This window comes from Anguilla anguilla, chromosome 3, assembly GCF_013347855.1.
Source record: "Anguilla anguilla isolate fAngAng1 chromosome 3, fAngAng1.pri, whole genome shotgun sequence".
Lineage (NCBI taxonomy): Eukaryota > Metazoa > Chordata > Actinopteri > Anguilliformes > Anguillidae > Anguilla > Anguilla anguilla.
The window spans coordinates 70,369,220-70,397,093 of NC_049203.1; the positions used below are offsets into that span (position 1 = coordinate 70,369,220).

Sequence of the window (27,874 nt, forward strand, 5' to 3'; positions counted from 1 at the left end):
GAGTCACAGGAGTAACCGGCGCAGGTTCCGCCAGAAAAACTGATGTAGCGCCACGGAGAAAATCGACTGTGTGTTTCCAGGTCTCTCTACAGGAAGTGATGTAAGGTGACATCACAGGAAGTGATGTATTGCCACCCTGATCCATGTTCTGGATGGGATGAGTAACTCAGGATGAGATTTTGTACATGTAACATGAATTGAGTCAAAGGTTTGCAGGAAGGGCATGTTGGAGTTTTAATAATGTACGGTTTGTCTATGTAAAACCTTCTCATAATGTTGTTATCTAATGTTGTAGAAACATGATAGTGGAGTAGTATTGTTATTGTATTTTAGTGGAATAGTAGTCCAGAATTCCTGATTTACTTATTTTTTCTCTCAGGCAGGTTTGATTTAGTCACAGTTTAGGATGTGGCAGCCCAGAATACTATTAATGATCCACTTTTAACTGGTCGCCCCTCTGAAAGATCGAAAGTTAGACAGTCAAAATGATTCATTGATATTAAATATAATAATCCCACTTTAATAACAAAAAGCCAGACCATATCGGAGATTTAGCTTTCCAACTTCAGTGCCACAGGAACAAAAAGAAAATGAGGTATGAAGCAATAATGGGGGAAAGAAAACACAACTAAGGAGCGACCACGAAACAAAATAAGAAACTGCTTCTTCTTGGCTCCGAATCGTACCTCCAAACTAAACTCTGAAATAACCTTCGCCTCTGCAGTCATAAATACTTCATCCTGCCGGCTCGGAGAGTGTGGACTCCGACGGGGTTTTGCAGAGTTGAAACACTTGCAGGGAGGTCAGGTTTATATATGGAAAGGACGGGCTTATCTAAAAACTGACAAATTCACTACTTGGAAACCAAGTGCTAATTTGTCGAAAACAGGGCTGAGCACTAAAATATTGAAAAGATTTGTTGTTTATACTTTTTTTTTAATGAGGCCAAACATGAATCAGGCAGGAGATAATTCAAACATAGCTATTGAATAACTCTGGAATATTTATTCTTTCTCTGGACAAAAAGGTAGTGTTTTGAAAGTACTAATGATTTAGCCCACCCAGGTGGTTAATGCTGGTTGGAGGTGGAGGTATAGGTGGTTTTATTGCAGGTATGAAGTGTAGGTGTATGTCGGTATAATGCTGGTTGGAGGTGGAGGTACAGGTGGTTAATGCTGGTTGGAGGTGGAGGTATAGGTGGTCTTATTGCAGGTATGAGGTGTAGGTGTATGTGGGTATAATGCTGGTTAAAGGCGGATGTATAGGTGGTTGAATGCTAGTTTGAGGTGGAGGTGTAGTTGGGTATAATGCAGGTGGAGGTACCGGTGTAATGCCAGCTGGAGGTGCAGTGGTGCTCTCTCTCCTCAGTGCTGCAGGTAGACAGGTAGACACAGCCTGAGGCTGCAGACACAGGTGGGCAGAGACCAGCCTGTGATCCCTGAGTCTGTGCCCTGCTCGTTAGCGAAGAGGAGCAGCACCCTGTGGGGCTCAGAGCGGGAAAAAACAGCCTTTCAGCCTCGTTTCATTCACTCTGAGGAACACTGAGCTGCGGCAGCGGAGGCAGAACAAGCAAACAGCACAACTCTCAGCAAACGCTCAGCAAACTCTCAGCAAACGCTCAGCAACCTCTCAGCAAACGCTCAGCAAATGCTCAGAAAACTCTCACACCCAACCGTAAGAACATTTACAGCACAGGCCACCACGCTGGCCACATCCGCAAACAACAGGAAACCCACAGACACAGAGCCACCCCTACAGCAGTGGCATCACTGACACCTGCAACTCAAAGACCACAACGGTCACAAGCAGAAAAACCCACAAAGCACGTCTTGCAGTGACACCCTTGACAGGTGAAAAAAAACAGTACAGTACTGATGCTAAAGGTGTGAAAATAAGCCGTGTCCATAGCAACAACAAAAATACAATGACCACCAAAAACAACTTGAGGGAGAGAGAAAGTGTGCGTGTGTTTCGTGCGTGTGCATGTGTGTGTACACGTGTGTATATTGTAGTGTTGTTCTGTAATAATTTTTTAAAGGAGCTACATGTGTGTAATTCCATGCAGATGTGTTACATAAAGGTGTTGATGTGTTGCTCAACAGTATTTACTGCCAACGTATTCTCAGAAATGGTGCCAACACATGGTAGACTCCGCCCACCCACTGCCTTTATAGTTTGTACAGTATGCTCTGGTGTAAAGTAAACACACGTGCTGTATGTGTCACTGATGAGGGAGCCGCTGGCAGACGGGCCTTAGCCCGCTAACGCTGACGCTGCCGCCGCTAACGCTAACCCTGCCGCTGCTAACGCTGCCGCCGCTAATGCTAACGCTACCGCCGCTAACGCTGCCGCCACTAATGCTAACGCTACCGCCGCTAACGCTAACGCTGCCGCCGCTAATGCTAACCCTGCCGCCCGCTAACGCTGCCGCCGCTAACTCATTAGCAGCGCCGCTGCCGGAATTGCTTACAGATTTCAGACGGCCAAACAAAGCGAGCGAGCGCTTCTGTTTAATTAGGTTTAGCGAGAGATCAATCAGTAACGGCCAAGCCGCCAGGGGCCTCTGAACCAGAGATATCCGCTCGCCCGTTTCCGTGGATACCGCACGTACGGAGCGGATGACAGACTCATGGACTCATTCTCTCTCTCTCAAATGCTAATTTTCAATTTTTTTATTTTTTTTTTGTTTAGGGCTACATTGTGTATTAGCGTCCAAACTAGCACTGGCATGTGTGCAGTCTTTAAAGCATGACACTGCGGTTGACTAAATAATGACTGTTTTTTCTTGCGTCAGATGTTCTTTGGTTATCCCAGGATATTGATTATAAATGGATCATCCGGTGTTTCGAAGCAGCACTGAAAGTGTTATTCCTTCATTTTCTGGCACGCAGAGCTCTCCGCCGCCTACAGCGTTGGTAATCGAACACTGTGGGAGTGTTAGTTTGTCATTGATATGGTTCCCATATACAAATATATAGGAATCAGAAGGTGAAAATGGTTCCCATATTCTTTGGGAGGGTTAAATGTAGCTCCTATCGTGTTACCTTACCAGATGAATTTGCTGTGTGATGATTTGCAAGGGTAGCATGGTGGTGCAGTGGGTCTTTCTGTGTGGAGGTGTCCATGTTCTCCCCGTGTCTGGTTTCCTCCCACAGTCCAAAGACATGCAGGTTCGGAGACTCAGACTGGGGGAGTCTTCTGTCTCAGACTCACAGAAACTCCAGCACACAGGCACAATCCCCCGGCCCACACACTGAATATGCATTACAGGAGAATGGAAGAGTAATATTATTCTGAAGAATATTCCCCTTATCTGTTCTACAGATGGCAGGCTGTAGATGATGCCTTTTTTCCCCCTTTAATTATTAACACGTGTTTTTGGAAGCGCAGTTTTGTAAGATTGTTATCTGGGAAGAAACGTGTCTCTGTGTAAGTTCATTTTTTAAGTGGTAATATTAAAATTAACCCTTGCTGTGGTATCCATCCATCCGTCCATCCATTATCTATACCTGCTTATCCTGGTCAAGGTTGCAGGGAGTGCTGGAGCCTATCCCAGCATGCATTGGGTGAGAGGCTGGAATACGCCCTGGACAGGCCGCCAATCTAGGGCGTATTGTGGTATTCCGAATACCTCAATGTATTTGCCTTGTTTCAGCCCATTTGCACAAATGCATATGCTAGCACAGTGATGATATTACACCTGTGTTAAATGACCATTACTCTTATAATATATCAAACATATATATTTGAATGTATGTATTATTTAGTGGTTTCTTTTTAATCCTTCTGTATTAATGGAAATACAGCCTGTTTGTTTTGTGTGTACAGTAAGTAATTAGCGTGGGGATTCTAGACTGCTTGGGCCGATTAACTGGTAATGAGTCTGACCTCTGAGTTTCTGACTCAGAGTTTCATTCAGAACTGTACTCTCCAGAGAGATCGACTGGAGGAGAGAGTGAACAGGGGGAGGACAGAAAGAGAGGAAGGAGAGACTGGCGCCTGATTGGCTGTTCTGGGCAGGAAACCCACGCTCTCTTCAGCAGTGGTGGGATGGCTGAGAGAGTCTGTCCCTGTCGCACCTCTGAGGGGTGGGCTGTGTTTGGACGGCCCTTTTAACTGGCTGATCGTCGGTACGAAGATCAGCTATTGGCCGGAGGAAGTGGCCAGGAAGTGGAGCTCCTGATTGGTTATTCTGGGCAGGAAGTGGAGCTCCTGATTGGTTATTCTGAGCAGGAAGTGGAGCTCCTGATTGGTTATTCTGGGCAGGAAGTAGAGCTCCTGATTGGTTATTCTGGGCAGGAAGTGGAGCTCCTGATTGGTTATTCTGGGCAGGAAGTGGAGCTCCTGATTGGTTATTCTGGGCAGGAAGTGGAGCTCCTGATTGGTTATTCTGGGCAGGAAGTGGAGCTCCTGATTGGTTATTCTGGGCAGGAAGTGGAGCTCCTGATTGGTTATTCTGAGCAGGAAGTGGAGCTCCTGATTGGTTATTCTGGGCAGGAAGTAGAGCTCCTGATTGGTTATTCTGGGCAGGAAGTGGAGCTCCTGATTGGTTATTCTGGGCAGGAAGTGGAGCTCCTGATTGGTTATTCTGGGCAGGAAGTGGATCTCCTGATTGGTTATTCTGGGCAGGAAGTGGATCTCCTGATTGGTTATTCTGGGCAGGAAGTGGATCTCCTGATTGGTTATTCTGGGCAGGAAGTGGAGCTCCTGATTGGTTATTCTGGGCAGGAAGTGGAGCTCCTGATTGGTTATTCTGGGCAGGAAGTGGAGCTCCTGATTGGTTATTCTGGGCAGGAAGTGGAGCTCCTGTAACCAGCGTAAGGATGGCCGTGACTGAATCGCGCCGCGGTGGAGGCGGTCTAGCGGTCTGGCGGTATTTCGGGTCTGTTGATCGTCCCTCTGCGCGTGCCGTACGCGTCGGCACTCCCGCCGCGGATCCTGTCTGTGGGCGGAGCTCATAAAGCAGCGAGAGGAAGGATTCACACAAAATAGGGCGCGACTTAAAAACCGAGGAACTCGCCGTTGTGCTCGGGCTGACTGTCCGTCGCCATGACGCTGGGGGGGGGGGGGAGATCAAAGCAAAGCGCTCGTTTCTGGGGAGATCACTGGTGACGGAAACCAGGGCTGTGGAGGAAGGTGACCTGGAGTAACCTCCTGACGCCGCGGAGAAATAAAACTTTAAGCCTTGTCATTTGTTTGACGTAAAAAAAAAAGGCCAAAGTAGGCCTATGTTGCAGTGAAAATATTTTTTTTAAAGATTATCTTATTTGTGTTGAATGTCCCTTGTAGTGTAGCATAAAATAATTTATGGTTTTTGAGATTAAGGGTAGAGACTCATGTACCCTACAGGGGACGAAAATGGATTTCCAGGTTCATAGAAGGATAACCTACCATATTACCTGCATCTGAATGAAGCAGTGACACTTATTAATGTGAGCGATTGATTTATTTGTTTATTAAAGTGTTTTTGCATCATTCCAGATGCCCGGCCCATACGGGCTTAAATATTTGAGGTCATATTAATAATAAATACCGTGACATTTCAGAGTAATTTATCCCGTGGGTGGAAAGTACAGGCCGCATTTATAATGCAGAAGACCAGGCCGTTCTGGCAACTCTCTGGGGCAGTTAATGTTCTTTCAGCTGTACTGTTGATGTTTTCAGGACCCCGAAACGTAGCTTTGCTGCACCAGAAAGGTGGAATAATGAGCTGATCTTTTTGATAAAAACACAGACCCCTTTGGCAGTAGATCTGTTATTTTATCTTTTTCTTTTATCACACGGCTTCTCGGGCTTCAGCTCCTTGGCGTCTCTTTTGGATAAAGAGCCTGTTTACGTCTGATTATTTTATTTCTGTGACAGTAAAGACTCTTGATTAAATTCATGATTTTTCTGATTGAAAAATGACGCACCTTTAGGGTTGTTGTCAGTTCAGGTGTCAGTAAAGGGCTAATTTTTCCTCTCTTTCCCCCGTACCCACAACCCCCCTCTCCCCTTATCCACAACCCCCCTCTCCCCTGTACCCACAACCCCCCTCTCCCCTGTACCCACAACCCCCCTCTCCCCTGTACCCACAACCCCCCTCTCCCCTGTACCCACAACCCCACTCTCCCCTGTACCCACAACCCCACTCTCCCCTGTACCCTGTACCCACAACCCCACTCTCCCCTGTACCCACAACCCCACTCTCCCCTGTACCCACAACCCCACTCTCCCCTGTACCCACAACCCCCCTCTCCCCTGTACCCACAACCCCACTCTCCCCTGTACCCACAACCCCCCTCTCCCCTGTACCCACAACCCCACTCTTCCCTTACCCACAACCCCCCTCTCCCCTGTACCCTCAACCCCCTCTCTGTCTCACTGCCACAGCACTGCGCTGATATACCTGATCTCAGAACAGTGAAATAGAACCTGTTGCTCTTGCTTTATGCATTTGTAAAAGGTCACTGAATGAAAGATGCTGTCCCCAAGCAGCACCTGTCCCAGGTTACAGCTCTCTCCCCAAAACAGCACCTGTCCCAGGTTACAGCTCTCTCCCCCAAACAGCACCTGTCCCAGGTTACAGCTCTCTCCCCCAAACAGCACCTGTCCCAGGTTACAGCTCTCTCCTCCAAACAGCACCTGTCCCAGGTTACAGCTCTCTCCTCCAAACAGCACCTGTCCCAGGTTATGGCTCTCTCCCCCAAACAGCACCTGTCCCAGGTTATGGCTCTCTCCTCCAAACAGCACCTGTCCCAGGTTACAGCTCTCCCCCAAACAGCACCTGTCCCAGGTTATGGCTCTCTCCTCCAAACAGCACCTGTCCCAGGTTATGGCTCTCTCCTCCAAACAGCACCTGTCCCAGGTTATGGCTCTCTCCTCCAAACAGCACCTGTCCCAGGTTATGGCTCTCTCCTCCAAACAGCACCTGTCCCAGGTTACGGCTCTCTCCTCCAAACAGCACCTGTCCCAGGTTATGGCTCTAGCTCACAGCGCTAATTCCACCCCGCCTCCCGTCTTATTGAAGTCTGATTCTGCCTCGGTTCCCCTCCCAGTGAATCCCGAAGTCCGTAGGAGCAGAGTTCTGCTTAACTGCCGAATCATGGAATCACTTCAGGCTCTCAGAGTTCTTCCATACTCCTTTGCGGGAAGCACATTATTAGTAGTATTTGATAATTATGCTGAAAGGGCCAAACATTAATCATATAGAACTGGCAAAGAGTGCATGGATAAGCTGTGTTGTACCATTGTGAAAACCCAGTTGATGTGCTCTTTAATATCCCAAGAATATTTGGTGCTTTTTCTTTGTTATGTCACCGAATGTGTTGGCTGTGGGCTTTATAACAAACGGGTTCTTAACCAAACTGGCCATTCTACATGTTTTATACTGTTTTTACTGTCAGACACATTTTAGGTGGTTAATACTGCTGGCTGACTACAGTGACAGTGACAGCTTGATAGCAAAGCTCAGTTTCGTTTCTTTTTCAAGACCAGCAGGCGACTTGGCACTTAAATAGTCATCATGATGATTGACAGCAGTGGTAGTTGCTCTCTGATTTTTTTATCGGTCTTTTTTTTTTTTTAGTTGAGCACTTCTGAAGTTTTTGGCTTTTTGAAGCGAAGTGCAGTGAACATAGTCTGTAGTTCCCCTCAAAATTGCAGAGCGTTCTTCAGCCACTATCTCCAAGAGATACTTTTCTAAGCTGCTTTACTCTTTCCCAATTAGTGTAATTTGTGATCATCAAACATAGCCAGTAATGAGTGCCTTTGTTTTATCTCTTAATGAAGATGTGAAATAAACACGTTGTTAGTTTGGTTTAATAATCATTTAAACGAGTAAGAATCGACATGTTTACCCACACTGCTCTTCAACAGGGAATGCTGGGGGGATGGGGGAGGGGCTTCTGTTAGTGATAAACATATTGAAACTGTTTCTCTGCTTTTATTCATTAACAAACTTCACAACTTCAGCAAAGATCACTACCTGTCTACTCTGTGCTTCAGTCTACCTCATAAGAGAAGTAGTGGCGAGATTCTATTATGTTAAAAATTATTATTATTAATAATGATTATTATCACATCAGTGATGTCATGTGAAGAGCCTTAATGTTACACTTTCACAGGGGCAGTGATAAGGAGACATTCTTTGCTGTTTTTCAGATGTTCACCTCTGTATACACTGCTATTGGTCAGTACGGGTCTGCTATTGGTCAGCACAGGTCTGCTATTGGTCAGCACAGGTCTGCTATTGGTCAGCACAGGCCTGCTATTGGTCAGCACAGGCCTGCTATTGGTCAGCACAGGTTTGCTATTGGTCAGCACAGGCCTGCTATTGGTCAGCACAGGTCTGCTATTGGTCAACACTGGCCTGCTATTGGTCAGCACAGGTCTGCTATTGGTCAGCACAGGTCTGCTGGTCTCAAGTCTCACAGGTTTCCCGCTTAAACAATGAGCCAGTAGCAGTTTTAGATCTGAGCAGCTTTGCTATGCACCTGCTGCCAGATTACACACAGCTGCGTCTGAAACAGTTAATTTAATCAGAGTTTCCAGGGCCCCTCCAGCTGGGTCAGTCACCCTCTCTGCCCGGGAGTGGGAGACGTGAACGCTGTCATTCTGGGGAAACAACTGAACAACAAATAATATTCATTGTTTCGGTTGGTGCACAATGCCGCCAGGTGGCTAATACATTTTGTCTAAATTGCATTTAGCCTAAACAGCATGAAGTGAGCATGTGTACTTATTTAGCTGCATAGCACCATAACTACTGTATTCTGTGAAAAGCTGTGCTATAAAGAAGCGTGGATTTGTTCACTGGTATGATGTTAATATAATTATAATCTGCCTGCATAACTATGTCTATAAATATGCCTTCTTTACACAAACATACATGTTTTGTTCATTTGAACACACTGCGCTTTTAATAGTACAAGAAAAAATCACACTGGACAAGTTCTTTTTTTACAAACTAAGAAAATAACAGATTACAGATTAATGAGATCTTAAACTGTTGTTTTTTTTTTGTCTTTTTCTTTACATCAAAATGTATCTAATCAAATCCATTTAGCTCGTCTGTCCATTGTAGTTAAGGAACGTAAGGTTGAATGTCATAATCATAAAACATTTAGCTTGGTTAAAGAAGTATTAGTGAAGTTTCATGAAAAACCAAATTGAAACAAGTGAATTTGATTGAATTGCTTATATTGATGCTTACTAAATCTGCCTCTGAACTCTGATGTGATGAATTCTTATCATCCAGCTGTGCTGCTGATGGATCCATCGCCTGTGTTACGGTTAGCAGGACTTCAGGTGCTGTGGAACTGACGTTGACTCCAAACGGAAAACAAAGGGAAAATGTGTGTGTGAGTCTGTGTGTGTGTGTGCGTATGCATGCGTGTGTGTGTGTGTGTGCGTGCGCGTGTGTGTGTATGTGTGCGCGTGCGCGTGTGTGTGTATGTCATGATAATGGCTGTGTGAGAGATGAGCTGTATTTCCTGTTCCAGGTGTATTCACCGGGCCCCCGTGCCCCTGTGACCTCCTGCAGACAGTGTGGGCTCTAAGTGATGACTTCTCTCATTACAGTTTAAACAGGAACAAGCAAATGAACACAATAAATAATTCAGCCATTTTTAGAAAGGCCCTGAGTCAGTCTTAATTACACACAACAGGGCCTCATCCCAGGATGTGTAATTATGAGCCTGTAAAAACACACTGCTGTCCCTGCAGAGCTTCTGTCCTTGACCTTGACACAGATTTAACACACACACACTCAACACACACACACATGTACATACTCACACACACACACATACATGCATGCACGTACACACACTCAACACGCACGCACTCGCATACACACACAAGCACATGCACACACATATTCACACACACACTCACCTACACACAAACGCATACACACAATACACACACTGGCACGCACACTCACAAACGCATGCACACACTACACACACTGGCGCACACACACACACACACACACTCACATGCCCCTCTCTCTGGTTCAGGCTATTGCTCTTCTCCTTGATGATGAAATCCTTGCTGAATGAGGGATTGGCTCAGGCAGAGGGGATCATGGGTAATAACAGCAGTGTGTGTGTGACAGGGCTCATCCACACATAGACGTGAGAGGTGAGAAGACAGGACAAACCCATATTTATTTTTCATTCCTTCTGAAATATCTGCTTCGACTTTTGTAAATGTACATGATTAGGAGTGCAACCATGAGAGAAATAAATCTCTCTTTGTCCCACTTTTTTCCATCTCTCTTTTTTTTCCTCTCCCTCCCCCCTCCCCACTCCCCCAGAATGAGTGATGAGGTACCCTGACACATTACAAAAGGCCACTGCTGCAGCATGTAGGTGTGTGCTCTTTCACAGCCCCGCCCTTTATATAAAGACCAGAGCTGGGGGTTTATTATAGAGCTCCAGAGCTGGGGGTTTATTATAGAGCTCCAGAGCTGGGGGTTTATTATAGAGCTCCAGAGCTGGGGGTTTATTATAGAGCTCCAGAGCTGGGGGTTTATTATAAAGACCAGAGCTGGGGGTTTATTATAAGACCAGAGCTGGGGGTTTATTATAGAGCTCCAGAGCTGGGGGTTTATTATAAAGACCAGAGCTGGGGGTTTATTATAGAGCTCCAGAGTTGGGGGTTTATTATAGAGCTCCAGAGCTGGGGGTTTATTATAAGACCAGAGCTGGGGGTTTATTATAGAGCTCCAGAGCTGGGGGTTTATTATAGAGCTCCAGAGCTGGGGGTTTATTATAGAGCTCCAGAGCTGGGGGTTTATTATAGAGCTCCAGAGCTGGGGGTTTATTATAGAGCTCCAGAGCTGGGGGTTTATTATAGAGCTCCAGAGCTGGGGGTTTATTATAGAGCCTCAGAGCTGGGGGTTTATTATAGAGCTCCAGAGCTGGGGGTTTATTATAGAGCTCCAGAGCTGGGGGTTATTATAGAGCTCCAGAGCTGGGGGTTTATTATAGAGCTCCAGAGCTGGGGGTTTATTATAGAGCTCCAGAGCTGGGGGTTTATTATAGAGCTCCAGAGCTGGGGGTTTATTATAGAGCTCCAGAGCTGGGGGTTTATTATAGAGCTCCAGAGCTGGGGGTTATTATAGAGCTCCAGAGCTGGGGGTTTATTATAGAGCTCCAGAGCTGGGGGTTTATTATAGAGCTCCAGAGCTGGGGGTTTATTATAGAGCTCCAGAGTTGGGGGTTTATTATAGAGCTCCAGAGCTGGGGGTTTATTATAGAGCTCCAGAGCTGGGGGTTTATTATAGAGCCCCACTGGGGTCATGTGAAACATCCTCCTGCCACCTGACCCTGTTTTTATCTTCTTTGCCCTTGGCTGCTGGTACGGACCCCATGCGGGCTCGTCCCCAGCTGGTTCAGTAAGGCAGTAAGGAGTGGAGTGGTCAGAAGGTGGTAATGTTCTCAGCTCATGAGCAGCAGCGATTCTCATTGTGAGCGCGTAGCGACGGGCGCCTGTGTAACTCTGAAACCATATCAGCCACAGTCGGTGGATACCGATGCCTTCATTAACCCCCCCCCCCCCCTTTCCCCCCCCCCCCACAGCTGCCATTCCGAGCCTGGAGGGGCGGCTCTATGCACGGACCCCCTCGGTCTGAAGGCCTAATGCCCAAAGCCAACAAAGGGGAAAATTGGTGAAAGGGTGCATTACGCAGAATGAGCTCAGACTGAGAGGGGCATTATCGCGGGGAAGCGCTCACAGTTAGCGGCGCGTTTGCTCTGAGGGAAGGAGATGAGTCCCCGCTAAACCGGGTGATTTGGCGGCGCGGGCTCATTTGCAGGCGTTCAGCTGTAATGTCTCTGTTCGATGATTCAGGCGAGGGAGAGAGAGGCCCCGCCCTCTCTTAAAGCTCCGAACCCACGTCCACACGGCCTGATCTCCTCTCATTAAGGCTCCGAACCCACGTCCACACGGCCTGATCTCCTCTCATTAAGGCTCCAGACCCACGTCCACACGGCCTGATCTCCTCTCATTAAGGCTCCGAACCCACGTCCACACGGCCAGATCTCCTCTCATTAAGGCTCCGAACCCACGTCCACACGGCCTGATCTCCTCTCATTAAGGCTCCGAACCCACGTCCACACGGCCTGATCTCCTCTCATTAAGGCTCCGAACCCACGTCCACACGGCCAGATCTCCTCTCATTAAGGCTCCAGACCCACGTCCACACGGCCTGATCTCCTCTCATTAAGGCTCCGAACCCACGTCCACACGGCCAGATCTCCTCTCATTAAGGCTCCAGACCCACGTCCACACGGCCTGATCTCCTCTCATTAAGGCTCCAGACCCACGTCCACACGGCCTGATCTCCTCTCATTAAGGCTCCGAACCCACGTCCACACGGCCAGATCTCCTCTCATTAAGGCTCCAGACCCACGTCCACACGGCCTGATCTCCTCTCATTAAGGCTCCAGACCCACGTCCACACGGCCAGATCTCCTCTCATTAAGGCTCTGAACCCACGTCCACACGGCCAGATCTCCTCTCATTAAGGCTCCAGACCCACGTCCACACGGCCAGATCTCCTCTCATTAAGGCTCTGAACCCACGTCCACACGGCCTGATCTCCTCATTAAGGCTCCAGACCCACGTCCACACGGCCAGACCTCCTCTCATTAAGCTCCAGACCCACGTCCACACGGCCTGATCTCCTCTCATTAAGGCTCCGGACCCACGTCCACACGGCCAGATCCCGTCTCATTAAGGCTCCAGACCCACGTCCACACGGCCTGATCTCCTCTCATTAAGGCTCCAGACCCACGTCCACACGGCCTGATCTCCTCTCATTAAGGCTCCAGACCCACGTCCACACGGCCTGATCTCCTCATTAAGGCTCCAGACCCACGTCCACATGGCCTGATCCCGTCTCATTAAGGCTCCAGACCCACGTCCACACGGCCTGATCTCCTCTCATTAAGGCTCCAGACCCACGTCCACACGGCCTGATCTCCTCATTAAGGCTCCAGACCCACGTCCACACGGCCTGATCCCGTCTCATTAAGGCTCCAGACCCAGGTCCACACGGCCTGATCTCCTCTCATTAAGGCTCCAGACCCACGTCCACACGGCCTGATCTCCTCTCATTAAGGCTCCGAACCCACGTCCACACGGCCTGATCTCCTCTCATTAAGGCTCCAGACCCACGTCCACACGGCCTGATCTCCTCTCATTATGGCTCCAGACCCACGTCCACACGGCCTGATCCCGTCTTACTGCTTAAAGTGAAAATGAAAGAATCCTCACAGAAGGGTCTGCGTAATGAAGTCAAACACACACATGCACACACATACACACACACACACATGCACACATACACACGCATGAGGCACATAAACACACACACACACGCATGAGGCACATACACACACACACACACGCATGAGGCACTTACACACACACACACATACACACGCATGCAGACACATACACACACACACACACAAGCACAAGCACACACAGACATACACACACACACACAGTTATGCATGCACACCTCGCCACCACACAACCTTATGTGTGACAGGCAGGACAAAATCTTCTGCGTCGAACGAAAGTGCTTTTCTTTAAATATCAAAACCAAATATTCCGTCTAAGGCGTTCCTGGAAAAAAAAAATCCGTTCTGTGTCAAACTTTAGCGTTGTTACTGTGAGTTGTTTGTTGCCGTGGAGACGGGGCAGATGATCCCTTTGGGGATTTACATTGCAGAGCGAAAACCGAATTTGTGTGAAGCAGATCTATGACTGGATGCAATGCCTGCAGGCCGGGGGATTATTTACGACACTTTTCCCTAAATCTGAAGCTGCCGCTCTTCTCTGTGCCCCTGTTCAGGGGTATGCAGTTTACAGCGTACGGTGTGCGTATTTCAGACGCAGTTTACAGCGTACGGTGCGCGTATTTCAGACGCAGTTTACAGCGTACGGTGTGCGTATTTCAGACGCAGTTCGCAGCGTACGGTGTGCGTATTTCAGACGCAGTGTACAGCGTACGGTGTGCGTATTTCAGACGCAGTGTACGGTGTGCGTATTTCAGACGCAGTGTACAGCGTACGGTGTGCGTATTTCAGACGCAGTTTACAGCGTACGCTGTGCGTATTTCAGACGCAGTTTACAGCGTACGCTGTGCGTATTTCAGACGCAGTTTACAGTGTACGGTGTGCGTATTTCAGACGCAGTTTACAGCGTACGGTGTGCGTATTTCAGACGCGGTTTACAGCGTACGCTGTGCGTATTTCAGACGCAGTTTACAGCATACGGTGTGCGTATTTCAGACGCAGTGTACAGCGTACGGTGTGCGTATTTCAGACGCAGTTTACAGCGTACGGTGTGCGTATTTCAGACGCAGTTTACAGCGTACGGTGTGCGTATTTCAGACGCAGTGTACAGCGTACGGTGTGCGTATTTCAGACGCAGTTTGCAGCGTACGCTGTGCGTATTTCAGACGCAGTTTACAGCGTACGGTGTGCGTATTTCAGACGCAGTTTACAGCGTACGGTGAGCGTATTTCAGACGCAGTGTACAGCGTACGGTGTGCGTATTTCAGACGCAGTTTACAGCGTACGCTGTGCGTATTTCAGACGCAGTGTACAGCGTACGGTGTGCGTATTTCAGACGCAGTTTACAGTGTACGGTGCGCGTATTTCAGACGCAGTTTACAGCGTACTCTGTGCGTATTTCAGACGCAGTGTACAGCGTACGGTGTGCGTATTTCAGACGCAGTTTACAGCGTACGCTGTGCGTATTTCAGACGCAGTGTACAGCGTACGGTGTGCGTATTTCAGACGCAGTTTACAGCGTACGGTGTGCGTATTTCAGACGCAGTTTACAGCGTACGGTGTGCGTATTTCAGACGCAGTTTACAGCGTACGGTGTGCGTATTTCAGACGCAGTGTACAGCGTACGGTGTGCGTATTTCAGACGCAGTTTACAGCGTACGCTGTGCGTATTTCAGACGCAGTTTACAGCGTACGGTGTGCGTATTTCAGACGCAGTGTACAGCGTACGGTGTGCGTATTTCAGACGCAGTGTACAGCGTACGGTGTGCGTATTTCAGACGCAGTTTACAGCGTACGGTGTGCGTATTTCAGACGCAGTTTACAGCGTACGGTGTGCGTATTTCAGACGCGGTTTACAGCGTACGGTGTGCGTATTTCAGACGCGGTTTACAGCGTACGGTGTGCGTATTTCAGACGCAGTGTACAGCGTACGGTGTGCGTATTTCAGACGCAGTTTACAGCGTACGGTGTGCGCATTTCAGACGCAGTTTACAGCGTACGGTGTGCGTATTTCAGACGCAGTGTACAGCGTACGGTGTGCGTATTTCAGACGCGATTCACAGCGTACGGTGTGCGTATTTCAGACGCGGTTTACAGCGTACGCTGTGCGTATTTCAGACGCAGTTTACAGCGTACGGTGTGCGTATTTCAGACGCAGTTTACAGCGTACGGTGTGCGTATTTCAGACGCAGTTCACAGCGTACGGTGTGCGTATTTCAGACGCAGTGTACAGCGTACGGTGTGCGTATTTCAGACGCAGTTTACAGCGTACGGTGTGTGTATTTCAGACGCAGTTTACAGCGTACGGTGTGCGTATTTCAGACGCAGTTTACAGCGTACGGTGTGCGTATTTCAGACTGAGCTGCATTCCTGGGACAGAATGGAGGACTGTTGTGTTTTGCTGTTTCATGCTTCTTGAGCAGGCTGAGTGCCAACCTCTGATTGGCCAGTCACTGCCTTCTTCACTGACCCCCCCCATACGCACACCATTCTGAGGAAGGCCTACACACACACGCGCACACACACACACACACGCGCACACATGCACACACACACACACACACACGCAGGTACAGATGGAGAAACACTGGGTATCAGCGCTTGTTGAAGTCTGTGTCCGTGTCGATTGGGCTCCTCGGATAGCTGTAATTAGCCGTGTGAAAGGGAGATTACTCTGAGCGCTCATGTCCTGCTGAGAGACTGGCACAGGAGAGGAGACACTCTCTTAAGGTGTGCTGATTTTCGCCCATTTTAATTTTAAATGTGCGAAATTGTCATGGGGGGTTGGGAGGGATAATGGCTCCACAAACAGAGTTTGAGGTTTTTATAGACCAGGGCGATATCATTAAATGAGCTGAGCTTCAGACTGTGATTGGATGGGCTGTTGAGTGAAAGGGGCGGAGCTTGTGGTTGTGAGTGGCAGGGTGATGTTTACGCTGGCATGCGAGTGGCAGTAATGGAGGGTTTGAGTGAGGCTTGTGCAGGCAGGCAGAGAGGGGAGGGCGTGTCCCTGAGGATTTGATTGACGGCTCTACAGCGTGTGTGTGAGAGAGATCTAGCGTTCGTTCCAGTCAGTTGACAACATAATCTCTCCCTGCCCTTCTGTGTGTGAGAGAGAAGACCAAACACTCCTGGATGAGCCTGCTGCTGCGTGCCTCCACTTACCTCAAACACACACACCCAGACATGCACACACACACACACACACACACACCCAGACATGCACACACACACACACACACACACACCCAGACATGCACACACACACACACACACACACACCCAGACATGCACACACACACACACACACACACACACACACCCACCCAGACATGCACACACACACACACACACCCAGACATGCGCACACACACACACACACACACCCAGACATGCGCACACACACACACAAACTCACACGGTAAACACACTGTACACACGCCCACGTGCACACACATACACACAGAAACACACACTGCATAGACATGCTACACAGAATTATATGCACACCAGGGCTACTGCAGGGTGTGTGTGTGTGTGTGTTAGACTTACTGACAGGGCTACTGCAGGGTGTGTGTGTGTTAGACTTACTGACAGGGCTACTGCAGGGTGTGTGTGTGTGTGTGTGTGTGTGATAGACATGCTGACAGGGCTACTGCAGGGCGTGTGTGTGTTAGACTTACTGACAGGGCTACTGCAGGGTGTGTGTGTGTGTGTGTGTGTGTGTGTGTGTGTGTGTGTGTTAGACTTACTGACAGAGCTACTGCAGGGTGTGTGTGTGTGTGTTAGACATGCTGACAGGGCTGCTGCAGGGTGTGTGTGTGTGTGTGTTAGACTTACTGACAGGGCTACTGCAGGGCGTGTGTGTGTGTTAGACATGCTGACAGGGCTACTGCAGGGTGTGTGTGTGTGTGTGTGTGTTAGACTTACTGACAGGGCTACTGCAGGGTGTGTGTGTGTGTTAGACTTACTGACAGGGCTACTGCAGGGTGTGTGTGTGTTAGACATGCTGACAGAGCTGCTGCAGGGTGTGTGTATGTGTTAGACATGCTGACAGCGCTACTGCAGGGTGTGTGTGTGTGTGTGTGTGTGTTAGACTTACTGACAGGGCTACTGCAGGGTGTGTGTGTGTGTGTGTTAGACATGCTGACAGGGCTGCTGCAGGGTGTATGTGTGTGTTAGACATGCTGACAGGGCTGCTGCAGGGTGTGTGTGTGTGTGTGTGTTAGACATGCTGACAGGGCTGCTGCAGGGTGTGTGTGTGTGTGTGTGTTAGACATGCTGACAGGGCTGCTGCAGTATGTGTGTGTGTGTGTGTGTGTTAGACATGCTGACAGGGCTGCTGCAGAGTGTGTGTGTGTTAGACATGCTGACAGGGCTGCTGCAGGGTGTGTGTGTGTGTGTGTGTTAGACTTACTGACAGGGATACTGCAGGGTGTGTGTGTGTGTTAGACTTACTGACAGGGCTACTGCAGGGCGTGTGTGTGTGTTAGACATGCTGACAGAGCTGCTGCAGGGTGTGTGTATGTGTTAGACATGCTGACAGGGCTGCTGCAGGGTGTGTGTGTGTGTTAGACTTACTGACAGGGCTGCTGCAGGGTGTGTGTGTGTTAGACATGCTGACAGGGCTGCTGCAGGGTGTGCATGGTGGGCTGCTGGTCATTAGTGTCCCTGCCCTGCCTTCTCACTGGCAAAGGGTTCGAGCTGCTGAGTCTCCAGGATGCTCCCAAACTGAGGTGAAGCAAGCACCTCCCCTTTACCACTCGCTGCTTGTGCTCAGCTGGATGCTCAGTGTGCTGTGCAAACAGGCAGGCTTTTATACCCGGGGACGGGCGTGCACAGAGTGCCGATCACCGCAGGCAGGCCGTTTTATTCAGACTTCAAACCTGCATTGCTTTCCCCTCTCTAATGACCTGAGTGAGCCCAGTCCTCGTCGAACACTGTTTATGCTTCTGCAGAAACCGGGCCAGCGTGAGCTCCTCCGCGTGAATGTCAGCTCCAGAGTATGATGTCACCTGGAATAGCAGCGAGAGGGTGATTAGTTCCACTGGCTGGAGGGTTTGGTCTTCAGCCCTGTAGACCAATCACGTCTTTTGTTGTGCGGAGCAGCCAGATTATGAGGGAATTATGGGGATAATATGGATCGTTATTCATTTGTGAAGGACTGTGAATATGTATCTGTGCATATGAGTGTCTGTGCATGAGTGTGTGTGAGCATGTGTGGGTGTGCGGGCCTGTGCGTGCGTTTGCATGCATGCGTGTGTGTGTGTGTGCGTGTGTGTGTGTGCAGGTGCACACACACACACACACACACACACACAAACAAACACACACACATGCACACACACAGAGTCATGCAGACGCACACATACCTGTGTGACAGCAGTTAGACGCACACATACCTGTGTGACTGCAGTTAGACGCACACATACCTGTGTGAGCAGTTAGACGCACACATACCTGTGTGACAGCAGTTAGACACACACATACCTGTGTGACAGCAGTTAGATGCACACATACCTGTGTGACAGCAGTTAGACGCACACATACCTGTGTGAGCAGTTAGACGCACACATACCTGTGTGAGCAGTTAGACACACACATACCTGTGTGACAGCAGTTAGACGCACACATACCTGTGTGACAGCAGTTAGACGCACACATACCTGTGTGACAGCAGTTAGACGCACACATACCTGTGTGAGCAGTTAGACGCACACATACCTGTGTGAGCAGTTAGACACACACATACCTGTGTGACAGCAGTTAGACGCACACATACCTCTGTGACAGCAGTTAGACGCACACATACCTGTGTGACAGCAGTTGGACGCACACATACCTGTGTGACAGCAGTTAGACACACACATACCTGTGTGAGCAGTTAGACGCACACATACCTGTGTGACAGCAGTTAGACGCACACATACCTGTGTGAGCAGCAGTTAGACGCACACATACCTGTGTGACAGCAGTTAGACGCACACATACCTCTGTGACAGCAGTTAGACGCACACATACCTGTGTGACAGCAGTTAGACACACACATACCTGTGTGAGCAGTTAGACGCACACATACCTGTGTGACAGCAGTTAGACGCACACATACCTGTGTGAGCAGCAGTTAGACGCACACATACCTGTGTGACAGCAGTTAGACGCACACATACCTGTGTGACTGCAGTTAGACGCACACATACCTGTGTGAGCAGTTAGACGCACACATACCTGTGTGACTGCAGTTAGACGCACACATACCTGTGTGACAGCAGTTAGACGCACACATACCTGTGTGACAGCAGTTAGACGCACACATACCTGTGTGAGCAGTTAGACGCACACATACCTGTGTGACTGCAGTTAGACGCACACATACCTGTGTGACAGCAGTTAGACGCACACATACCTGTGTGACAGCAGTTAGAATGCTCCTAGTGTCTGTGGAACAGAACTCACTTGTTAGACGATTGACTCGCTAAAGACGGCATCTACAAGATTTCAAGTAAAACAGACGAGCACAGCATCTGAACATCGTGCTAACGGGCTTTTTCCGGAGAGATAGTGTGCGTTACTACCTCACCTCCGTCTCTGCAATGGCTTTTCCTTTTGCTTTTTTCTTCTGTTTTTATTTCCTGGAAGAGGTAGCCGGGATTCTATTGCGATTTTGTAGTTTATATCCTTTGTTGATAGACCTCAGCAAAGGATTGGAAATGTGATCTTTTTATTCTGAAAGGATTTGATAAATTGGGATTTTTGGAGCTGGAGAAATTCTTCGCTTTGAGGCTCTGAAACAACTTTGATTCTTATCACTTTAATTACGCTACATATCTGCTGGAGATAAAGAGGGCGGTCTGGAATGCTGGCTGGTAATTAACTCTGGATGGCATTGTTCCTTTTACACAGTAGATGCACTGGAAAGATTAAAACAGGAATCCAAGCTTGCTTAACTGCAGATCTGATAGTCGCAGACCAGTGTTGGCAGATAATGATTAGAAACCCGACATGTTTGCATTGTATTGTGTTGTATTGTAATGCATTGTATTGTATTGTTGTTCATGGAGGTTTGTCATGCATCCACTCAACACAGGTATTTGTGTATGTGTGAGAGAGACTGTGTGTGTGTGTGTATGTGCATATGTGTGTGCTTGTGTGTGTGTATGTACATGTATGTGTGTGTGCATATGTGTGCATATATGTGTGTGTCTATGCATGTGCGTGTGTGTGTGTGTATGTATGTACATGTATGTGTGTGTGCATATGTGTGTGTCTGTGCGTGTGCTTGCGTGTGTGTGTGCGCGTGCGTGTGTGTGTGTGCGCATATGTGTGTGTCTGCGTGTGCGTGTGCGTGCGCGTGTGTGTGTGTGTGCGTGCGTGTGCGTGTGTGTGTGCGTGTGCGTGTGCGTGTGTATGCGTGTGAGTGTGTGTGTGTGAGTGTGTGTGCGTGAGTGCGTGCGTGCGTGTGCGTGCACGTGTAATGAAATAGAAGCAGTATGATTAGTGTTAATTAGCATTTGTGACTGTGATGCTGGGATAGTTGTGTGGAAATGAGAGAGAGAGAGAGAGTAGAGAGTGAGAGAGAGAGAGTGAAAGAGTGAAAGAGAGATGAATATTCAGGCATGTTTGTTCCCCTGCCCCTGCTTAACTTATATTTGATGTTCCTTCAGACCTGACCATCTGGCTGTTTGTAATGAATAAATTAATAATGAATAGAAATGAGCGGGAGTGTTGGGCCCGTCCTAACACCCGTGTGTGTGTCTCAGCTGTGTTACAGGTGTCCATCTCCCTCAGCAAGGTGGAGCTGAGCGTGGGGGAGTCAAAGTTCTTCACCTGCACAGGTAACGGCAAACTCCAAGGGGGGGTGGGGGTGGGGTGGGCTCTGGCTCCTGGCTGTACTGAAATGCATTGTGGGATACAAACAGACTCTGTGTTTCACACACGAAGGTTAGCCCCCTGCAGGGCCGCAGACAGACCCTGGAGATCCCAGACTGACAGAGCATCACCGCGGAAACCCAGGCCTGACATAAATCTCTGAGAATTATGGAGATCCAGCGTTAATGTGCTCAACTCTTAAGGATTAATATGCTAATCAGGGACTCATTTTCTGCGCCACTGACTCTGTAATTATGCGGGCAGTTATCTGTGCGCTACGCCACTCCGATGTTCTCTGGGCTTTCTTGCCCTGTCTCCAAAAGGTGTGGCTTGTCACGGAGTGAGAACTTAATTACTACAATACGGGCCGCACGTGCGGCGCTCGCTGTGTGCCAGCCCCGAGCCGCTCGCTGTGTGCCAGCCCCGAGCCGCTCGCTGTGTGCCAGCCCCGAGCCGCTCGCTGTGTGCCAGCCCTGTGTGCCAGCCCCGAGCCGCTCGCTGTGTGCCAGCCCCGAGCGAAGCTGAGAGAGCCGCTCGCTGTGTGCCAGCCCCGAGCCGCTCGCTGTGTGCCAGCCCCGAGCCGCTCGCTGTGTGCCAGCCCCGAGCCGCTCGCTGTGTGCCAGCCCCGAGCGAAGCTGAGAGAGCCGCTCGCTGTGTGCCAGCCCCGAGCCGCTCGCTGTGTGCCAGCCCCGAGCCGCTCGCTGTGTGCCAGCCCCGAGCCTCTCGCTGTGTGCCAGCCCCGAGCCGCTCGCTGTGTGCCAGCCCCGAGCCGCTCGCTGTGTGCCAGCCCCGAGCCGCTCGCTGTGTGCCAGCCCCGAGCCGCTCGCTGTGTGCCAGCCCCGAGCCGCTCGCTGTGTGCCAGCCCAGAGCGAAGCTGAGAGAGCCGCTCGCTGTGTGCCAGCCCAGAGCGAAGCTGAGACGGAAATCTCCTCTGTTCGCCGAGCGAGCAGCGGAATCCAGAGGCACTGATCACACAGACCCGGGAGCGGCGTCTGAAACACAAACCCCACTTAAGGAGTAAACACCAGAACACCCCGGGAAGAAACCTGTCGGTTGTCGTCGGGGAGAAAAGAGGCCTCTCCTCCAATCGGATTTAGAGTCCGGTGCGCGCTCCATGGGACCCCCTGAAGGGAACGGTGTGCAAACAGGACCTCATTTCAGTTCCCGTCCTCTCTGTGATTAATGCGCGCAATAAAAAAACATATTCCGCTCTTTAATAATGGTAATCAAGGCCCCAGCTGTGACTGCAGTAATAAAGCAGTGCAGGGCTGTGAGAGCAGAGCACACTCTCTCGCCTGGGTGGACGGCCCTTTCCCACAAGCCTGCGTTTCCCTCTGCTGTACACTGATTTACACTGGACTCATTTCATTTCTTTAAAACCCTGTTAGAATTCAAGGCTTCTGTGAAAGATAGGATTAGCACCTGAACGAAATATTACAGCAGAACCTGGAAAACTGCATAGTGTACTGTGTGTGTGCGTGTGCGCGCGTGTGTGTGTGTGTGTATGTATATGTGTGTGTGTGTGTGTGTCTGTGTGTGTGTGCGCATGTCTGTGTGTGTATGTATGTCTGTGTGTGTGTATGTATATGTGTGTGTGTGTGTGTGTGCGCGCGTGTGCATGTGTGTGTATGTGTGCATGTGTGTGTGTGTGTGTGTGTGTGTGTATGTATGTGTAAGTGTGTGTGTGTGTCGGCATGTCTGTGTGTGTGGGTGTGTGTGTGCTTTTTTTCATGGGACTATACATGCACATTGGTTGTCTACCATTAATTTATAGACAGCCCCTCTCCCCAGTCTCCCAGTTGTGACACTTCCTGTGTGTTTCCTATGTGGCACTTCCTGTGCGGGTCTCCCAGTTGTGACACTTCCTGTGCGGGTCTCCCAGTTGTGACACTTCCTGCGTGGGTCTCCCAGTTGTGACACTTCCTGCGTGGGTCTCCCAGTTGTGACACTTCCTGTGTGTTTGTGTGTGCAGCGATTGGAGAGCCGGTCAGTGTGGACTGGTACAGCCCCCAGGGGGAGCGCATCGTCCCGTCTCAGCGGGTGCTGCTGCACAGGGAGGGGGTCCGATCCCGCCTCACCCTCTACAACGTCAACGTCGAAGATGCCGGGATCTACCGCTGCCAAGCAACCGACGCCAGCGGCCAGAGCCAGGAGGCCACCGTGGTGCTGGAGATTTACCGTGAGTACCACACACCACCACACAAATACCACCAAAACTACCACACACACCAGTACCACACACTACCCCCACACACCACCGCACACCACACACTGCCACTGCTACCATACTACTCTACCACACACCACCCCCATACACCACAACTACCACACACACCACTACCACACATCACCATACAAATACCACCACCACACACCACACACCACAACTACCACACACACCACACACCACCACACAAATACCACCACAACTACCACACACACCACCCCCACACACCACCGCACACCACACACTGCCACCGCTACCATACTACTCTACCATACACCACCACACACATCACAGACATCACTACCACACACCACCACCGCACACCACACACTGCCACCGCTACCATACTACACTACCACACACCACCACACACCACGCACATCACACACACCACTACCACACACCACACACTGCCACCGCTACCATACTGCACTACCACACACACCATACACATCACACACACCACTACCGCACACCACACACTGCCACCGCTACCATACTGCACTACCACACACATCACACACACCACTACCACACACCGCACACCACACACTACCACCGCTACCATACTACACCACCACCCCCACCATACAAATACCACCACCATCACACACTGCACACCACACACATCACACACACCACCACCACACACCACACACCACAACCACCAAACACCATGCTTGGGTGTGTGTGAGTGGATGTTTTTGTATTGATTGTAATATGTGCACACTCAAACATTTGCTTTTCTTTGTTCTGTGCAATAAAGGAAACCTTTGAAAGTCAAAATTCTGTCTCTTTCTCTGTCTCTCTTTCTTTCAAATACTGTATGTTATGCACATACACATGAAAATGCATACATAAATATATGCATGCCAAATACACACGTAATATTTTAATACTTAATCAAAAGAATGGTTTTTCCACAGCAGTTGCGTTTTGAGAAGGAAACACCGCCAGTCCGTGTGCCTTTTCTGGACCTAAAGCTCCATCTTTACCCACATTTCTGCTGTGGAATGCCTCTGTCACAGGGGAGCAGCTCTCTGTCGAGTTCTGTGTGAATACTTCGAGAGGCAGCAGTTGGGAGGAGTGAATTACGGATGAGAATTCTTGTTCCAAAGATAATAACATAACCATGCATCCGCCCCACTGCAATTAGGGTGGAAAAGAGTCGGAAGCAGTGCAGAGACAGTGAGACAGAAAGACTTTGACTTTTAAAACCTCATTTAAAATTTCTATAGCTTACTTCTGTGTGTGTGTGTGTGTGTGTGTGCTTGTGTGTGTGTGTTAGTGCATGCGTGTGCTTGTGTGTGTGTGTTAGTGCATGCGTGTGCTTGTGTGTGTGTGTGTGTGTGTGTGTGTGTGTTAGTGCTTGTGTGTGTGTGTGTTAGTGCATGTGCGTGCTTGTGTGTGTGTGTGTTAGTGCATGCGTGTGTGTGTGTGTGTGTGTGTGTGTGTGTGTGTTAGTGCATGCGTGTGCTTGTGTGTGTGTGTGTGTGTGTGTTAGTGCATGTGTGTGCTTGTGTGTGTGTGTGTGTGTGTTAGTGCATGTGTGTGCTTGTGTGTGTGTGTGTTAGTGCATGTGTGTGCTTGTGTGTGTGTGTGTTAGTGCATGTGTGTGCTTGTGTGTGTGTGTGTTAGTGCATGCGTGTGCTTGTGTGTGTGTGTGTGTGTGTGTGTGTGTGTGTTAGTGCATGTGTGTGTGTGTGTGTGTGTTAGTGCATGTGTGTGCTTGTGTGTGTGTGTGTGTGTGTTAGTGCGTGTGTGTGTGTTAGTGCATGTGTGTGCTTGTGTGTGTGTGTGTTAGTGCATGTGCGTGCTTGTGTGTGTGTGTGTGTGTGTGTGTGTGTGTGTGTGTTAGTGCATGCGTGTGCTTGTGTGTGTGTGTGTGTGTGTGTTAGTGCATGTGTGTGCTTGTGTGTGTGTGTGTGTGTGTTAGTGCGTGTGTGTGTGTGTGTGTGTTAGTGCATGTGTGTGCTTGTGTGTGTGTGTGTTAGTGCATGTGTGTGCTTGTGTGTGTGTGTGTTAGTGCATGCGTGTGCTTGTGTGTGTGTGTTAGTGCATGTGTGTGCTTGTGTGTGTGTGTGTGTGTGTTAGTGCATGTGTGTGTGTGTGTGTTAGTGCATGTGTGTGCTTGTGTGTGTGTGTGTGTGTTAGTGCATGTGTGTGCTTGTGTGTGTGTGTGTTAGTGCATGTGTGTGCTTGTGTGTGTGTGTGTGTTAGTGCATGCGTGTGCTTGTGTGTGTGTTAGTGCATGTGTGTGCTTGTGTGTGTGTTAGTGCATGTGTGTGTGTGTGTGTGTTAGTGCATGTGTGTGCTTGTGTGTGTGTGTGTGTGTTAGTGCATGTGTGAGGTGTGTGTGTGTGTGTTAGTGCATGTGTGTGCTTGTGTGTGTGTGTGTGTGTTAGTGCATGTGTGTGCTTGTGTGTGTGTGTGTGTGTGTTAGTGCATGTGTGTGCTTGTGTGTGTGTGTGTTTGGTGTGTGAGGTGTTTGATTATGTGTTTTCCTCACAGTGAACACCTCCCTCTCTCCTTTCAGAGAAACTGACGTTTCGGGACGTGCCCTCACCGCAGGAGTTTCGGCAGGGGGAGGAGGCCCAGGTGGTGTGTGATGTCATCAGCTCACCTGTGCCCATCGTCTCCTGGTTCCACAAGGACCAGGAAATCACACCTGAGCTGTCTGGTACGTAACCTGTCTGTTCGCTAACCAGTCGCAACAGAAATCAATCCAGAGTTCTATGGTACGTAACCTATGAATCTGTTAGCTAACCGGTCACAACAGAAATCAATCCAGAGTTCTCACTGAGGTAATTAACATATCAATCTGTCAACTAATCAATTCAGAATGAGATCACACCTGAGGGCTTTACGTCTGGATTGACTGAACTTTATAAATCAATATTTTAGTCGATCAAGCAATCAATCAATCACATTTGTATTGCTCCCTTCAGCAACTCTCTTGCTGTGGTGCACTAGCTGTAAATAGTATTCATCACCAAAATCCTTTTGGAAGAATTTTGAAAAGTTGAGTTATTAGGAAAATCAGAATCATTGATTCATTCTTTATTCTAAATGACTATGAATGTGTAATTTTGTCTGGTGAAGCTAAGTGATCATTTGGTTGGTACTGTACTTGGATTCTTTCCTTTACCTTATTAAAAAATAATCCTTATCTCTTCCCTGTGAATCAGAGAAATGTATCCTTTGGAGCTGTAAATCTGGACGGGATCCAGTTTAATTAAATCTGATGTTTCCAATGGGAAGCCTGGCCTGGAACCGAGCGGCTTTCTGAACGAATAGCCCTGGTGCTGGACTCACTGGGGGGGGGTGGGGGGTGGGAGAGCTGTTTCTGTGACAGAGTGAATAGTCCTGGTGCGGGACTCACTGGGGGGGGGTGGGGGGTGGGAGAGCTGTTTCTGTGACAGAGTGAATAGTCCTGGTGCGGGACTCACTGGGGGGGGGGGTGGGAGAGCTGTTTCTGTGACAGAGTGAATAGTCCTGGTGCGGGGGGCGGGGGTTGGGGGGTGGGAGAGCTGTTTCTGTGACAGAGTGAATAGTCCTGGTGCTGGGGGGGGGGGGGGGGGGGGGTGGGGGAGCTGTTTTATGTGACAGAGTAGCAGAGACAAAGGAGAAAGTTAGCTCCTTAGTGTTAGACTGATATTTCCCAGCAGTCTTAGCGATCAGTGTGCTCCGTGTCCTTAGTGTCAGAGATATTTCCCAGCAGTCTTAGCGATCAGCATGGCCAGCGTTTGGGACAGATCGGGGTCGTCACTGTTACAGAGATCAGGAGATGACATTTATGATTCAGTGGAAGAGGGATTGATAAAGAGCGCATATTTAACAGAAACAAACAGCATTCTTTTGGCGGGGGGGGGCGGGGGGAGGGGAGGTGGTTTGATTGATGGATTTGATTGATTTTCATGATTTAATTAAATATGTGATCAGCAGACCACACGGGTCTAATTGAATACCTGATCTGCTTCTGTTATTCTCCAGTTGTGCAAGTATTTTATTCAAATCTTTCTTCTCCTTCCCCCACTCTTTCGGTCCCGATCTCTTTCTGCCTTTCTCTCTCACTCCCTCCCCCTCTCTTTCTCTTTCTCTCCCTGTCCTTCTCGCTCGCCTCTCTCCCACTCTTTCTGCCTCTCTCTCTCACTCCCCTCCTCTCTCTCTCTCTCTCCCTCTCTCTCACTCCCCTCCTCTCTCTCTCTCTCTCTCTCTCTCTGCAGATAGGTTCCAGATTCTGCCCAGTAATAACCTGCAGATTCTGCAGGTGGGTAAGGAGGACGAGGGGGTGTATCGCTGTGAGGCTCGAGTGGAAGCTCGCGGGGAGATCGACTTCAGAGACATCACCGTCATCGTCAACGGTGAGCAACACACACACACACACACAAACGCACATACACACATACACACACACACAAAGGCACTCACACACTCGCACACACACACAAACGCACATACACACACACAAACGCACTCGCAC

General features: G+C 49.3%; 1 protein-coding gene across 4 annotated transcripts in view; it reads left to right on the forward strand.

The window, feature by feature from the left end:
• The window catches only part of LOC118224407 (neural cell adhesion molecule 2-like), an 89,486-nt gene that overhangs the window by 35,977 nt on the left and 25,635 nt on the right, over positions 1–27,874 (forward strand). For 3 of the 4 annotated variants that reach the window (XM_035411933.1, XM_035411930.1, XM_035411931.1), the window contains exons 2-5: positions 21,056–21,130; positions 23,137–23,343; positions 25,928–26,071; positions 27,618–27,755. In XM_035411933.1, the coding sequence (XP_035267824.1) occupies positions 21,056–21,130; positions 23,137–23,343; positions 25,928–26,071; positions 27,618–27,755 (564 nt within the window). Of the gene's footprint in view, positions 1–20,136; positions 20,162–21,055; positions 21,131–23,136; positions 23,344–25,927; positions 26,072–27,617; positions 27,756–27,874 lie in introns of those variants that run through there. The other variant, XM_035411932.1, reaches the window with a different exon arrangement.